General features: G+C 27.3%; 1 protein-coding gene across 7 annotated transcripts in view; it reads right to left on the reverse strand.

Annotated features, from left to right (window-relative positions):
* puf (ubiquitinyl hydrolase 1 puf) overlaps nucleotides 1-15,834 on the reverse strand; it is a 183,010-nt gene that overhangs the window by 80,676 nt on the left and 86,500 nt on the right. For all 7 annotated transcript variants that reach the window (XM_087158629.1, XM_087158630.1, XM_087158626.1 and 4 more), the window contains 6 exons: nucleotides 14,442-14,507; nucleotides 10,255-10,401; nucleotides 4,975-5,031; nucleotides 2,777-2,854; nucleotides 2,604-2,698; nucleotides 59-225 (listed from right to left, as the gene is read on the reverse strand). In XM_087158629.1, the coding sequence (XP_087014755.1) occupies nucleotides 59-225; nucleotides 2,604-2,698; nucleotides 2,777-2,854; nucleotides 4,975-5,031; nucleotides 10,255-10,401; nucleotides 14,442-14,507 (610 nt within the window). The remainder of the gene's footprint in view (nucleotides 1-58; nucleotides 226-2,603; nucleotides 2,699-2,776; nucleotides 2,855-4,974; nucleotides 5,032-10,254; nucleotides 10,402-14,441; nucleotides 14,508-15,834) is intronic.

Below are 15,834 nucleotides of genomic sequence, written 5' to 3' on the forward strand. Positions count from 1 at the left end.
AAAATGCCCCACAATCATGCAATGACCGCAAAAAAAAAAGTGTCATTAAAATACTTGCCAATATGCTGTTTTGGGATGAGGTTTTTCTCCATGTAGTTCGACATATCGAGTTGGAATGGAAAAGAGAAGTGGGTGTTGACTTTTTCTTTTGAGTTTGTCACAAAACTAAAAGTATACCGCATCATGTTGAAGCACAATATTTTAGGCAGTTTCTTTAGGCAAGCCCTGTCAGGAAACAAATTTTAAGATGAAAAATACTACAAAATTTTAACATTCATTCAACTGTGACATTGTTCAAAAATATATTAGCCAAGTGTTCAATATTCCCCTTGTAAATAACATTTTATTGCCTTAAGATTGTATTTTTTTTTGCATCAAAAATTTTTTGGAACAATTTGTAAATGTAGTATATCTTAGTAAAATAAAAACAAAGTATCTGCACACACAATCCAAAACTATCTGCAAGCTCATAATATTTTTTGATAATAGAATAATTTAATATACAAAATATTAAATATACAAAAAGAGTTCACTATTTAAATTTTTTATTGATTCTTGACAAAAAAATATCTTTATATACATGCACATCAACAACACTAGAGAAAGATTAATATAAACGCATTGATAGTTTAGCAAATGGGCAAAATTCGGAGAATGTTTCACCCCAAAGCACTATTTCCCTATCCAATAACGTGGAAAAACAGGTTTTGCTATGTGGAGAAGACGGCAGGTTAAAATAAGACTTTTTACGTGCAGAACTGTCAGTTATACATAAATAGGATATTTAAGAACTGCATTCATATAAAGTAATTATCAAGAAATATTAGTAATTTTGATCCAAATGAAATTTCATTAAAAGATTTTATACTCTCACTGCAATGGTTTATTTTCATTGTAAAGCGATAGTTGTTGTGTTGAGTTAGCAGTAAAAATCTAGCTGATTGCGTGCTTGACCGCTAACCGTGAGATCGTTAATCTTTGGGCTAAAATGGCAGTTATATCTTTTCTCTTTGGGAGCAGACAATTAAACACTGACTTTCTTCTACCTGGCCTAAATCATGATTCTGTCGCCTGCTTCGTATTTTCTTCTTCTCCACTGCAAACTTTTCTTCTTTGCGTGCAAGGATATTTTTTTTTACATTACAATAAATATTTAAAAAATGTACCAGCAAAATTGGAGAATCACCACAAATGTATCTGCGCATGGCGTGCGTCTATATTATCTAACTATGAATGTGGTTTATCATTATATTGCCCCACTCAAGCTTTTTTTTTTTTTTTTTTTTTATGAATGTCCATTCAAATAGTATATTCATCAAATAAAGTAATTTTCAGATAATTTTCTTTTATATTAACTATTTCAACTAACTTTAATGTTATAGTACAGTATAACCTCAAAAATTTGGGTTGCTCGGAGAAGTCTGGATTTTAGATATCCCTTTTTTTAAGGCAAGGGGGTTGTTGATTTCTCAAAACAGTGATTCTATTTTTTATTCTGATTGTTTTTTCATTGTTTTGCTGTTATTTTATAAATTTCCACCTTGATATCTCAATAAAACAGGAGAGTTGAGTGATCTTTTCTTTAATCAGGATGATTAAATCGTAAATTTAGAGTCTTTTTGTTAAGTAATTTTTCATGTTTTTTTTTAAATGAATGTTACAAAAAATAAAAAGCTTCTCTACCCCCTCAAAAAAAAAAAAAAAAAAAAAAAAAAAACTTTTTTGAGAACAAAAAGTTTTTTGCATTATTTTATTTAGGCTTGGTATATCCACATCTATATTTGAGTTTAAAATTGAATCAGTTAATTTTTTTTCTTGCAACATATTATTCAGATTGCAAATGTTTTTAGATTTTAAAAAATATAATGCAGAGTGCTCTCTAGGGATAAAAAAAGGCAGGGCGCTTCCTCTCTGAAAAGGTCATTTACTTAACGTAAAAAATTTATTGAAATGTGTAATATTTTGTAATAACTGAATTTTATTCTAATCAATTTTCATAATATCCTCAAATACTATTTTTTTTGTAGTTTACAAAAATAATTAAAGGCATACCAAAAGACAATCTCTGTACATAATTTTCTTTGTTGAAAAAAGCAAACAAAAAATTATTAATTGATCAACAACCTGAAAGCTTTTTTCTATAATTTTTGCTAAAATTTAGGCTTCAAAAGTTATAAATCTTTACCTACTATATTATTTTACTTTCAAAAGTTAAGGTAAATTGTATATAAAGTATCAAACATTTATTAATATATGTAATTATAATGTGTACAAAGGTTACACATATAGAATTTTTGCCTTTCACCAAGGTTTTGGACACTTTAAGACAGTTTCAGTCAGTTTAGACAGAAAAACCCACATGTCACGTTCTAAACCCCAACCCTGGTTATAGTGTGTTCAATGTTGTTTTTTTTTTTTTTTTTAACTAAAGGCAATTTTTGTTAATTCAAACTTTTTTTCATTTTCCTTTACTTGGTATAAAAAGAGAATAGGAGAGTCCACTAATAACATAATTTTAAGTGCTATAAGAAAGGTAAAATATATATATATATATATATATATATATATTATGAAAGTTAGAAGAAAATAAAAAAAAAATTTGCCTTTTTTCAGCTCGCACTTTTTTACCACATTGAGAACAAGTGTACATATTATCTCCTTCCAACGTATCCTTGACCGTTATTTCATCGATCGAGTCCTGTAAAATACACATTTATTATATGATTTCAAAGTCATCTAAATATTTATAACAACAAAAGGTTTCAGATTAACTTACCAGTAAGTTCCGCATATCAGCAACTTGACAGCGTAAAGTATAAAATTCTTCTAATGTTCTACTAATGTGTGGACAGTCCTATAAAATGGAATAATCAAAATAATTTAGGTAACAGAAAGAATGATATTCATACAAAAATATATAAAACAATTCAGTTTTACACCTGGGAAAAACTAACTTTGCTTCATTAAAATTGGTAAGTTTACCTCAAAAACTATTCGTAAGTTTAATTAACACCTGCAAATTACTTTAAGTCACTTATTAAAACAGATTTTGCGCCAGGGAAAAACTAGTTTTGCATCATTAAAATTGATACATTTATCAGAAAAAACTATCAATAGTAGCATTTCAAGTGTGGCTTATATGTAAAAGTTTCATGTCCTGTCGGGAATCTTGAATAAGCATTCAGTCAGATAAATCTTTTTTGTGATGCAGTCGACAAGCAATATTTCAATGCATCAGCAGCAATTGAATGTTCGTTCTCTTGTATAAAGCATACTGAAACACTTGCATATAATACTTTTTTCTTAATATTAATATTGTTTATTTATTCCATCACTGATTATTTCTACTCTTCAATCACAATATGTATAATTTTCATTTGTTAAAAATTTATAATGCTCTAAATAATTCATATTTTTTTCTCTATAAATTAGGGGTGCACAACCAGTGGCCCGCCTACTGTAGATGTGTGGCCTGCAGGATCTTTTTTAATGCAAGAAAAAAATTTGTTTCAATTTGATATTTTTTAAATATTATAAATTTTCCTTAATTAAAATATTTAATTTAAATTTATATTACTGTATAAAATAGGTATATTTTTTGAAATTTCATTTTTCAAGCCTTTTTTTTTTTTGGTTATAATTTATATCCTCTTAATATATATACATATTTATAAAATTATTATATTTAATTAATTATTTATTATTTAGAAAAAAGATATTATTTATTTAGAAAAAATTAATATAATATTATTTATTTAGAATAAATTAATTATTTAGAAAAAATGGAATAAGCTTTTTTAAAAGAAAAGGAATCAGTTTTTCTTAGTTTTAAATAAATTCAAATAATTAAAAGTATTTAATTTTCAGAAACTATGTCATTTAGTTTACTGACTAAAATATTTATTGCTTAGAACACTAATTTTCATATAAAAATTATCATATTTGCCGCTAGCATGACTAAATATGCGTGCGGCCCTTTATTAATCTACCTGCTGTAAAAGTGCCCCTTCAGTAAAAAAGGTTGTGCACCTTTACTATAAATCATAAATATTTAAGAGTATATTTTTGCAAATGGAGGTATTTAATTTGTATTAAAAATTTTAAAGCATTAAAATTGATCTGTTTAAGAAATATATTTTGCCATATTTATTAGGTAAGTTTAACAATATTTGAAATGATCAATATAATGCAAAGTCTTGCATTATGAAGATCCTCAACCTGAGAAATTCTTATGTTTTAAATCCCTTAAGAGGAAGTTGTTACACAATCACTGTTAATTCCCTCATCATAGTAATAGTATTCCATTATAATATTTGAACTTTCAGTTGAATTATTCATATAAATTATTTTTTTTTACTTGAATAAACATGCTGTATAAACTTCGGAAAAAGTGAACACTCAGTTGCAGTGAACTTTTTAAGGGGTCCTCAACAAAAGTACATTTGTATAGTGTTATTTCATATCCTTATAATTAAGAACAGTTTGTTTATATTTGGACTTAAATTTAGTTTCCATACAAATTTCATATATTCACATTTCCAACAATATAAATGACATCATGAAGCATCATTTATGGTAGACATATTGCTGGATTCACACGCAGCTAGTTTGACTGTAGCAGTATTGAATACTCCACCAACTGAACACAAAAAGACTAATTCTTGTGCAATTCCTTAACACAGGGGTTGCCAACTGAGAGAAGAGACAGTTTAAAAATTAAAATTTTACATTGGGGAGTTCTCTAAAAATTTTGTTAGATTGTAAGTTTTTGTTTCGTGGCAAAGCAGCCACAGAATTCCGTGAAATTTGAAAAAAAAATCAAGCTTTTAGACCTGATAGGATGGGAAAAAAAACTAAGAATTAGTTGTACGAATTTATTAAAAGTTTAAAAATAAAACTTTGAATAAGAAATTATTAAGTTATTTTCTACAGATTACAATAATTTAAAGTTAGTGTTTTAAAAATTATACTTACTAAAGAAACAACATTATTTGATATAATACCACAAAATAGTGTCTTCACAAGCTCTTTCTGTAAGAACAAAATATATAGTTTAAGAAAAGGACATAAGGATAAAAGCAAACAACTATAATACTAATACAATTTACATTCATTCATAAAACTTCCATTTTTTTGTAGTAAAAATTTAATTGTTGCAATGAATTTTAACATATGAAATTCAACTATATCAAGAAATATATAGAAACTCTTAACCAGTGGTCAGAGTTTTCACTAGTTTTACAATAATCTTTTTTGGCCGATTTAAAACATTACAAAATGTATGCTAGTCAGTAATGGGATTCAAATAATTTAAGAACCGGTACTCTCAAAATATTTATATTTTTTTAATAGAAAAACAAAGATACAGTAATTTTTGATTACGCTGCATCTGCAAAGGACATAGGAAAAAATTTCAATTATCATATAGGTTGCACTTAAGCTTCTTTCACTAACATACAATAAAATATGCTATGTCACTGGATTTACTCAATTACATTGATAAGTACTATAAATAAATCTGGCTATGATTCCCTTTCCAAATATATAATTAAAGTTTGAAATTCAATAAAAGTCATTCGCCGTTAAAAGAAATATCTTTAAAAATGCGCAATAGTGGACACTACATCGATTCTTATCACATGCATGATAAAACAGGTATAATTTTTTTACACTTACCATAAAAAGAAAGAATGATACAGAAGACACATATATAAGTAATCATAATTTGAAATGAATGAGAAATGAGATTGAGAAATGAAAAATAAACTAATCACAAAATGAATGTAAACAGGGTATCTTCAAATTCATGACTTAACAAAGTTACTATTTTCTCCCACAAAAACACAACAATGAATTTTTAAAAAAAGCATTATAATAACATTCATTGAAATGATAGGTATAACTGCTATACTCTGCATCTTCATATTTACGGATTTTAAATTTAAAAAACAGAGTAAAGAAAGAGCAATAAAATAGCTGAAAAAAATACAAAAGCAAATCATTTTTCTCCCGTAGAACTACGTTCTAAAGATACTTTTCTTGTTCATCTGAAAGGAAAGAAATACTCCTGATTTTTCTGTTCTCATTTAGGAATTTAAAAAAAATCGCCACTGACTGGTTTGCTTCAACTAGAATTTTAATTGATAAAATTTAAAAAAATAAATAATAAAAATTCGTAAATCACAGAAGAGTTAAAAAGATAATTCCGTCTAGAAATGATGTTTTTACTTTCATTTTTTGAAAGAACACCATAATTTTTAAAGAACATGATAAAATAATTTTAAATTCTAATAAAATATGCCTAAGTGGTGATTTTGTTTGGAATTCAGATATTTGGAACAAGATGAAATTGGGGGGGGGGGGGGAATTCCATTTTAAAAATTAGATTTTTCGGAAGTGGTGTAAGTGGCAAAACATGGTTTTGGAGCAACAAAAAAGCAATTTTGGAGCAGCGAAACAAAGATTTGGAGCATATTTAATAAAAGCAATTAAAACAAGAATTTAATAACAAGAGTTTTTAATTTTGTTCATTAACAACATATCTTATTTTTTACACTTTTTTGAAGGTCCCTGCATAAACAAATTAAGTTTCTTTTTGGAATCTTCCAATACTGTTAAATATTCTGCTATCCTCGACTTAGTCTCAGATAAGAGGATCTGTCCACTTTCTATAATCTACATGTCTTTATTATTTAACCCATCTTTAATATTTTTTTCAGCTGTGGCTATGAGATCTTGAGAAGCCTTCAATTTTTTTTAGCAAATCAATTTCAGCAGCAATCAATCTGCTTTCCTCAGTTTCAGTGTTATCACATTCTTTTTGCTTTCTTTTTTCTCAACCTCTAATCAAGCAGAATAATTTTTAAATGCTGCACGAGTCCCTTCAATCATATCTTTGTCAACTTTAAAGTTATTTAAACCCTCAGGTGATATGTGACACAACTTGTCTCAAACCATTAACACTATGGTTTGCCCTATTGTCAAGCAGCTTTTTATTCACACATATGGAAACTAAACCCTCTCTAGTACTAAAACCTCTTTCAGCATCGGTATTCCCATGTGGTATGCACGAAAGAGCTTTAAAAAGCTTTGTTATAAGAGGATATTTGATATTTCCCAAATTATCTTTCTTTGCAAAATAGTCCAAATACACATCAATTCACAAGTCACAAAATAGTTCCAAAACACATCAATAGTTGCATATTCATTTGAGTCAGAAGAATAACCTTCTGGTTCTCTACGTAACAGCAACAAAGATGCCTCTTCAGGAGTGTCTTCCATTCTTATTACAGGATTCAGCAGTTTAAGATGGTACAGTGACCTATTTTCAAGAGGCACATTTTAATAACTTTTTTGCACATGCCATAGACCTGGCACCTAAATAAATAGAATTTTTTATTGAAGAAGATAAGGGATTATGAGCAATTAATCCTCACTTCGGCCAGATCACGCTATTGGTTGAAAATGACATCACTGTTTGGGGGCAGGGAGATGGTGGCTATTGGCTGGTGTTTGCATGATTCTGGCGACAAATTTCGTATTCACACAGGCTCGCTTGGAATTTATTCCTTCTCTTATCTTTTACAGTTATAAAGTAACAAAAATTGGAATAAATATAAGATCAAATTTACTAATACATCGTAATTTAGTTGTGTTATGAATAATTTTAAAAACTTCATAATCAAGCAACATGTATATTTAGTTTAAAGTAATGACCAAAATTCTGGGCTAGCCCCCCCTGCATTTCTAGATCAACCGCAGTTGCCCATGACGTAATAGCAGTATAGTTGAATATGACTTACTTAGATTCTAATAAAAATTACCACAAAACTGTGAATATTGTTTTTATTACTTAACATTAATACCACGTGTAAACAGAGCGTGTTTGAAAACTAAATATAAAATGTGTCGACAAAATACTATGCAATACACAGCATGGGTCTTCTCCCAAACAGTGATGTCATTTTCAACCAATAGTGTGATCCGGACGAAGTGAGGATTAATCGCTCGTAAGGGATTGGATTGAATGTAGGGTTTAGTAGCACAAAGTCCAAAAGAGGACATGCTGTGCCAAACACGGTAAGAAGAAGATAAGGATGTAATCGCATTTGTGGTATCTAGTCCATAATCTATTAAATTTGAATTTTGCCAAATTTCTGCGTTTTCTACATCCAAAGATTTTAAGTCCTTCCCTGTCAAACTAAGAAAAGCAGAACTCCTTAAAAAACGCCCTAACAATGCTTAATCTAGAGACACCATTTCATCATACAGCAAGTGAAACAATGATGTCTCAGTTTGGAAAAGACCTAAAAATTTATTTGATATAGCCGAAATATTTCTTAAAAACGAGCTTTTGGCAAAAGCAATTTAAATAAATTCAATATTCAGTGGCTTATATTATTTATTAAATTAATAATTACATTATTTAATTCTGAAAAAGGTAATTTAAAACTCTAATTAATTTAACTATTATTAAAGGTTATTGAGTGTATTTTTCTTAAAATTTAAATAAATGTTATTTGTAATAGTATATTCAACAAAACATTAACAAGATTAATATTGATCATACCAAATTTATAAAAATATGTAAAGAATTAAGCAAACTTTAATAAATTTATATTACAAATGTAAATTACTGAATGGCTCCTAAATTTTTTAAAATTAAAATTGGTTATCTAGTACAGTATTTCATTAATGAAATGATTAAAAAAAATTAAATAATTTTTAAATGCAAATACAATGAGAAGCTAAAAAAAAATTTTCAGAAGTAAATTATTATATTGTCTCTACACTCATAATATTTAACAAATCGGAGATAATTAATTTTTTTTTACATCAATTGTTTTAAATCAAATCATTAAGAGATGAATTAAAGTATTAATGAATGACAAATCCAAAAAACATAAGATATTTTTGCTACTTTAAAAATTCTGAAAGCCCCTCTCTTCATACTTATTTAAAATCTTGCCTCTAAATATTATTAATTCTTTTCCTAAATCAAAATAAGAGCACTGAAAATTTTGAAAGTAATATCACAGTAATAAAAAGCAATAAGTAAAAAAAAAGTAATGAAGTAAAATAAATTTTTAAAAACAATATGCAATTAGTGGATAGTCCTTCAGATAAAATTTACTTTAAAGAAACTCAATTAATTCTTATCTTTATTAAATTAAATGAATAAAAGGAAGATGGAAATTTTGAGGTTATGAAGCTTTGTGATTCTTGACTGCTCTGAGGATCAACATGAAAATATGTACTTAGTGAATGGTCCCCAAGTTAATTCCAAGATCATGGGTACCATTCTATAAATAGAATAGAGTAAGAAGGCCATTAGCTTGCCACTGACGATGACACTTTAATAACAATGAAATTAGCAAGAGAAATAAAATTTTCTTTTGCTATTAAAATTTGGCAATGTTTAGCTGGTCCCCGAAAATTCGAGGGAAGTTTCGGTTACATTTCAGAGAGGAGAAAAGGAAACCTGAAATTGAGAATATCTTTCAAAATGAAGCAGAGTTGCACATGAAAGTGCAAGAATCCTTCCCACTGAATCCATCAAAACTTTAATTTTAGGAATTAAAGTTTTGATACATGATGCATAATCATGTAAGTCAAAAAGAAAACTCAAGGTTGGAAATAATATAAGCACTTACATTTAGCAAAGGAAAAAATATGAATATTTTTTTCAAACCATTATTTCGAATTACTTCAATTATTTTATAACTGCTGTTAAACAGCCAACCCAATTTTGGGATTACAGCTACTAATGTTGAACTTCATATCCTTTAATTTTGAACCCAATGCAGAGGACAAGGGAACTCCGGGATGAATCAAGTATAGGGAGAAATTTGCCTTTGTGGAGGAGTTTTTGCTGGAACTAACCCGCATTTGCATAATATGGAGAGGAAAAATACAAAAACATCCCACAGTTAGCTTGATTGGAAGGGGTACTAAAACTATTAACACTCAACATACTGACTGCAGTACTGGGAATAGCACAATCTGTTGACGAATAAGAGAAGTATTTTTGTCACCAGCAAATATTTTATTGTCCCAATTTTTTTTTTTTTTTTTTTTAAAGTTTCTTCTACAAATATTGAAAAATTTGAGACTATGGGTAAACAGGAGATAGTCTAAAAAACAGGAGACTTTGCAAGTATGAATAAGTCATAAAACCAGCTTTAGAAATAAAAATCATAACAGGTGCAAGTACTGTAAATGACTAAATTAGTAAATATAAAGAAAAAAACTTACAAGTTCTGGTGTCATTTCCTCCAGCTTACTAATTAGATTAGTGAAAAACTCAGCCATGTCTTTCTGTTCTCCAGTATTTAGAACCTGATGATCCATAGTGTAAACTTTGCAGAAGCTTCTGGGATTATATGCCTTTCTTTCACTTTCCTAAAGAAAAAGAAATTTATTAAGAGAAATAAATATCTAAATAAAATAAATATCACATCGTTATTCACAGCACAGCAATAAAAATAAACTACAAAAAATTGTTTTGAGAATAGTGAAAAAGTAAAGGAATTCAAATTGGAAATAATGAAACAGTTAATTTTCTTTTACCAGTGAAATTAGATTTTGAGTTTTTAGTTACTTAATTTCAAAGACTTGCACTAAAATCATATAATATATATAAAAGTCATATTAAAAATGTTAAAAAGATCTTCATGGTTCCAACAAACTTGCATATAAATTAGCATCATGCTCCTCTCAATATTACAATATTTTTTTCAGCAATAAACCCCTGAAAAACAATGTTTTTTCGAAATTTCAACCTTATTTTCTTCATTATTATTGGTTTTCATTTATTGTAAAAAATCTTATTTTATCATCTTTTGCCATTTTTTCTGACAAAAGAAGACTCCCTGCTGACCACCCCAAGAGCTTCCATTCTTAGAATTGCCTCCCGTATCTCTTAAGAAGTCACAGATGTAACATTCCTATCTAATGTCATTTCCTTCATGTTAAAAGCTGATCATGAGTCACAAATGACCACAAGCATGACACTAACACCCGAAAGAGAATTATTTCTGTAGAGGGTGGAACACTATTCACAAATGGAAATCACTTTTGTGCTTTGGACTCAATGCAGACTTTGTTGGTTGACTTGACAGTTTAAAAAAAAAATTATTGAACAAACAAAAATATTAGATTATTTCCAATAAAAACGGTTTTCCGGTATTTGGCTATCTTATTTTCTGAATTCAATTCCATTGTTTTTAATATTTAACCATAATTAACACTCTGCAAATAAATTTAAAAAAAAATCTTATTGTGTCCCCTAAGTATACATGCCATTGATATAGCAATATATCCCTTTAAAACAATATATTTATTTATTCTCCAAAATATTGCTGTAGTGATGCTTTGGTGTATTACAATGAGGAACCTGAGTGGCATTTTTAAAATTTTTTAATATAAAACTTTAAACCATTCTATGACGATAGACATGTATTTCAGTTCAGTGTGTTAACTAGTTATTTTGTAATTAATATTTAAAATTGCTCAATTAGCCATGCCCTCTAAAACGCAGTTAGTTTCCTCATCTCGGCTGATGATGTGGAAATACAGGAAAAATACGACTCTCATCACCTTCTGATACAGTAAAAGCGCATGCCGACACTCGTAGAACATTTTTAAAATTCTCAAAAATAACTCCAAGCACTTACAACAAGTATTGTTTTATATCACATTGTAATAGCTTTACATATAACGCACCATATAAAATGTAATAATATAAACTTAAATATAAATGTTCCAAAAGACGAAAAATTACAGGATTGGTGCAAAGCCATCTAACGTGATGACCAATACGAAGGAAGAAAAAAAATTGGCAACTATTTGAAACTTTATTATTTTGTTATAAAACTATTTTACAGCACTTAGTAATATTTTAATTTTATAAGAATGTTTTTCTTTTGATTAAGCTTCTCTGGAGAAATTTCTCTGAAGAAATCATTCATTATACTGAATTAAAATGTTTATGAAATGATTTTATTCTTAAAAAGTAATCTAGTACAGCTTATTCCTTTTTATAAAGATTTTTTTAAAACTTAAAGGACCTATTTTGTTTCGTTCTGCTTTAACTTCGTTATCTAACACATGTCATTTTGTTTTTTACCTTATTGAAATCGAAATTTCAGAGATAAAAATAATTCATTTTATTTTTGTGTAGTTGGGTGGAGGAAAAATGTAAAAAGAATAAAATAAAAAATTGAAGGGGCTTAAAATCTTTTGCATCACTTCTAATAACCACTAAATAAAATATTTTAGAAGTAAACAATAAAAAATAAGAAATTTTTTAAGAAAATTTTTAAAATTTATTTCTATAAAAACTTTTTATTTAAAATCTTATCCATTTCAATTTGCTCAGTCTGCAATCAAACCAGCTTGGAATTTTTAAAACAACTCATACTTTAATGTATGTTATTCATAACAATAAACCAACATTAATAAATAATAATAATGCTTTTCAAAGGTCATTGAAAAAAAGTACGAATTAGGAAAGTAGTTTAAAACTATTATTATTTTATTTTTTTTTGCATTCATCATTTTTGTCAAGGGCACCTACAAAATTTTTCTCAGAAGGGGAAGGAAAACTCAATAGAGGAAAAAAAAAAACAGTCCTCAAATTATGAAATCATGTTTCAAAGTTAATTCTGTGACTTTTGAAATTTTAAAACACAATTTTTATAATTTATTCATTGTCACTAAAACAGCGAACTTTGAACCAAAATTAGCAATTTCAACAATATTTAAATTTGAAAAAAATGAAAAAAATCATGTTTCATTTTAATTATTCAAGAAAATGTAGTACTTTATTTACATCACACTTTAAATTCTAAAAGTTTTCTACACACACAGGCAATTCGCTATTGGGTTTTTTGTATATATTTTTTGTTGGTAAATTTCGTATGAATTTTATTTTGCGAAATATAATATTTTAATGTGAAATATTTTAGCTAATAATAGTATAAAATTTTAAAATGCAAATTTCGCATCCAGTGCATTACTTTGCATATATTAAATATTACACATAAGAAAAATTATTACAAATAATAATTTATTTTTCGTAGTTTTTCAGGAAAAACGGTTTTAATAAAAAAATAACTTAAAATAAATAAATAAGAGATTAAGAATTATTTGCATCTCTAATAAAAAACTTAAAAATCTAAATCCTTAATATTTCCATTTTTTATCTGGGATGAAACCATTAGGTGAAAAATTTCGAAATAGTTCTTATTTCTTACAACACTTTAGAATGACAAAATTAATATTTTTGATCAAAAAATATCCAAACCAAACACCTTTCTCTCTCTGCATTAAACCAAAAAGTTAACTCAATTTCAGCAATAAAAAAAAATATTAGAATAAAACTCCTTTGTAGACAAGACCACTATGACAAGTTTAGGTTCGGCCAATTCTGTTTACCCAGGTACTATGTACTGACATCCTAAGCAATCTCTTTTTGAGTCACATGAGCCTCGTTTCATTTAAAGCTAATTTTGAGTTACAAAAATCAACTTTTTGTTATAGATTATTTTTTATTTAGTTTCTTGTTATAGACTATTCAAAATAATCAAGATTACGTGATTACCCTACGCATGCAGGTTCCTCATTTAAAAAAAATAATAATAATAATAAAAGAAAGTGAGGGAATGTGCTAAAAAAGTCTTGCTAGATCTAATTTTTATTTTATTCAATAATTTCTTTTAAATAAAACAGCTGTAATAATATTTTTATTATTTTAAAATTTTAATTAGTATAATAAATTAATTGCATAGTTGAAAAAATGGCACCCAAGAGCATTTTATAACAAAAACAAAATGTGCAGCAGCTTTTGTAAACCGTCATATAAATTTTAATTGTATTTTGCATATTTTATACAATTTATCTATGAATACAAAATTGTATAAATTATCTATTAACAACAGTGTATTTTCATGTTTTTTATCAACAGATAGCATTATAAATTACCAATAATAATCTAATAAAATATTATACTTCTTAAAATGCTTAAAAATTTCTCATGGGACCATTAATTGTGAACGATATATATATAAAAAAAGCAAATGCGGATTAACATAAAATATCAAATTATAAACTCAAAATTTATGAAAAGTAATCAATAGAAAATTAATCATTAAAAAAAATATGCACTTAATATAAAAATGCTTAAGATGCAAAAGAAAGCTAATTAAAGAAATTTATTTATTCAAAAAACTTGGAAAATTTAGTATGAACAAACTTTTATTCCTTTTAATTGCAGAGTCCATTTTCTTAACGATACAATTTGAAAAGAATAAAAAGCTTGCCTATAATTTACAATATTGCCTACAAATAAATTACATCCTCAACAGTATTGCAAAAGGCAAAACAAAGTTATTTTAATGACATATATTATCTGTAATGCTAAATTTAAAATAAATACTTACAAGTAAATATGCAAACATTTTTTGCAATTCTCTTAGGGTATTTTCATGCTTGCAATTTTCATCTATCTATTAAATAAAAATTTAAATTAAAATACGCAAATAAAAGATAACAGCTGAAAAAAAAAATTGATAATGGACACATTTAACAAGTTTAGATAGAAGAAAACTTTAAAAACAAAATAATTTACAAAAATATGCAAATTAGTTAATAAATATAATTTACAAATGATTACAAAAAAAAAAAAAAAACTTAAATATGTGTAATCTTTTTCTAAAGGTTAAACGATTTTTATTGTGCACCTTCAATTTAAGAAAAATAAATATATCAAACTTTAATAGTTTGTCTTGTCTAAAGAACTTCCCTACTGGACCCGTGATTATGATAATGAGCTATAACTATTGCAAGTGGGGTGTGGGGTCAGCGATAAAAAGGGGGAATATTTTTCTTCGGTCAGTCGTGTTAGCCTTAGCGGGAAGAGAAGCTACCCTCCCTGAAATACATAATTCTTGTTTCCATTGCAACAGACAACCTCAGACCTAGTGGTGTGGGGAGTTCTTACTGTAGACAAACCATACATCCCTAACAGTTACAATATAAAGCAATTTTAAAACCAGAGCTGAAAGCACTAGCTGAGCATTGAATTTTATTATATTTCCTTGCATTCGATAATTCAAGTTTTTCCATAATGTGAAAATATATTTGTTTTAAAAATATCAAAACTACCACATTCAAAACTTGTTTTACGAAATATACAACTAAGAAATTTTTTAAAAACAAAAAAAAATTCTTAGCTAAGACATTGAATGGGGGAAATGAGAGAGTAAAGAAGAGTTAACACCAGTCAAAAATTTAAACTTATAAAATATAAAACAAAATTATTACAATTATTGCAAAATGTTTAAACTGTGACCATAACCTTATTATTATGAGCAATGAATCAAATATTTAATAGTAAAATTTTTCCTTTGGAGAATTTTTGATTTTTTTTTTATACTTCTACTTCAAATTATTAATTTATGAAATAGACTAATTTTACAACAAAAAAAACAACAGTCTATATGCCACCTGTCATGCCTCCATGTTGTGATGGCGCTGTCATCAGGTAGATGTTGTAAAAAGACAGAGGAGGGAACGCTCTGATGGAGAGCGGAAGTGAATTGTTTAGATGTCTTGGTTATATTAATTTTCTAATCTTTTATCATTATTAATAAATGTTTCTTTTGTGTTGTAAATTGGTTACCATTTTTTGATCAATTGTGTTTTGGGGAAGTATCTGAGTGAACAAGGGAAAAGGAGGAAAGAATATACATAATATCACACCACCCATTGCGGCAACCTTCCCATTATAACGACCAATACATAAATTCTCTTTAAATAATCCATACATACGTT

The sequence above is a fragment of the Parasteatoda tepidariorum genome, chromosome 3 (assembly GCF_982258835.1).
Source record: "Parasteatoda tepidariorum strain Cologne lab strain chromosome 3, Ptep-v5.0, whole genome shotgun sequence".
Lineage (NCBI taxonomy): Eukaryota > Metazoa > Arthropoda > Arachnida > Araneae > Theridiidae > Parasteatoda > Parasteatoda tepidariorum.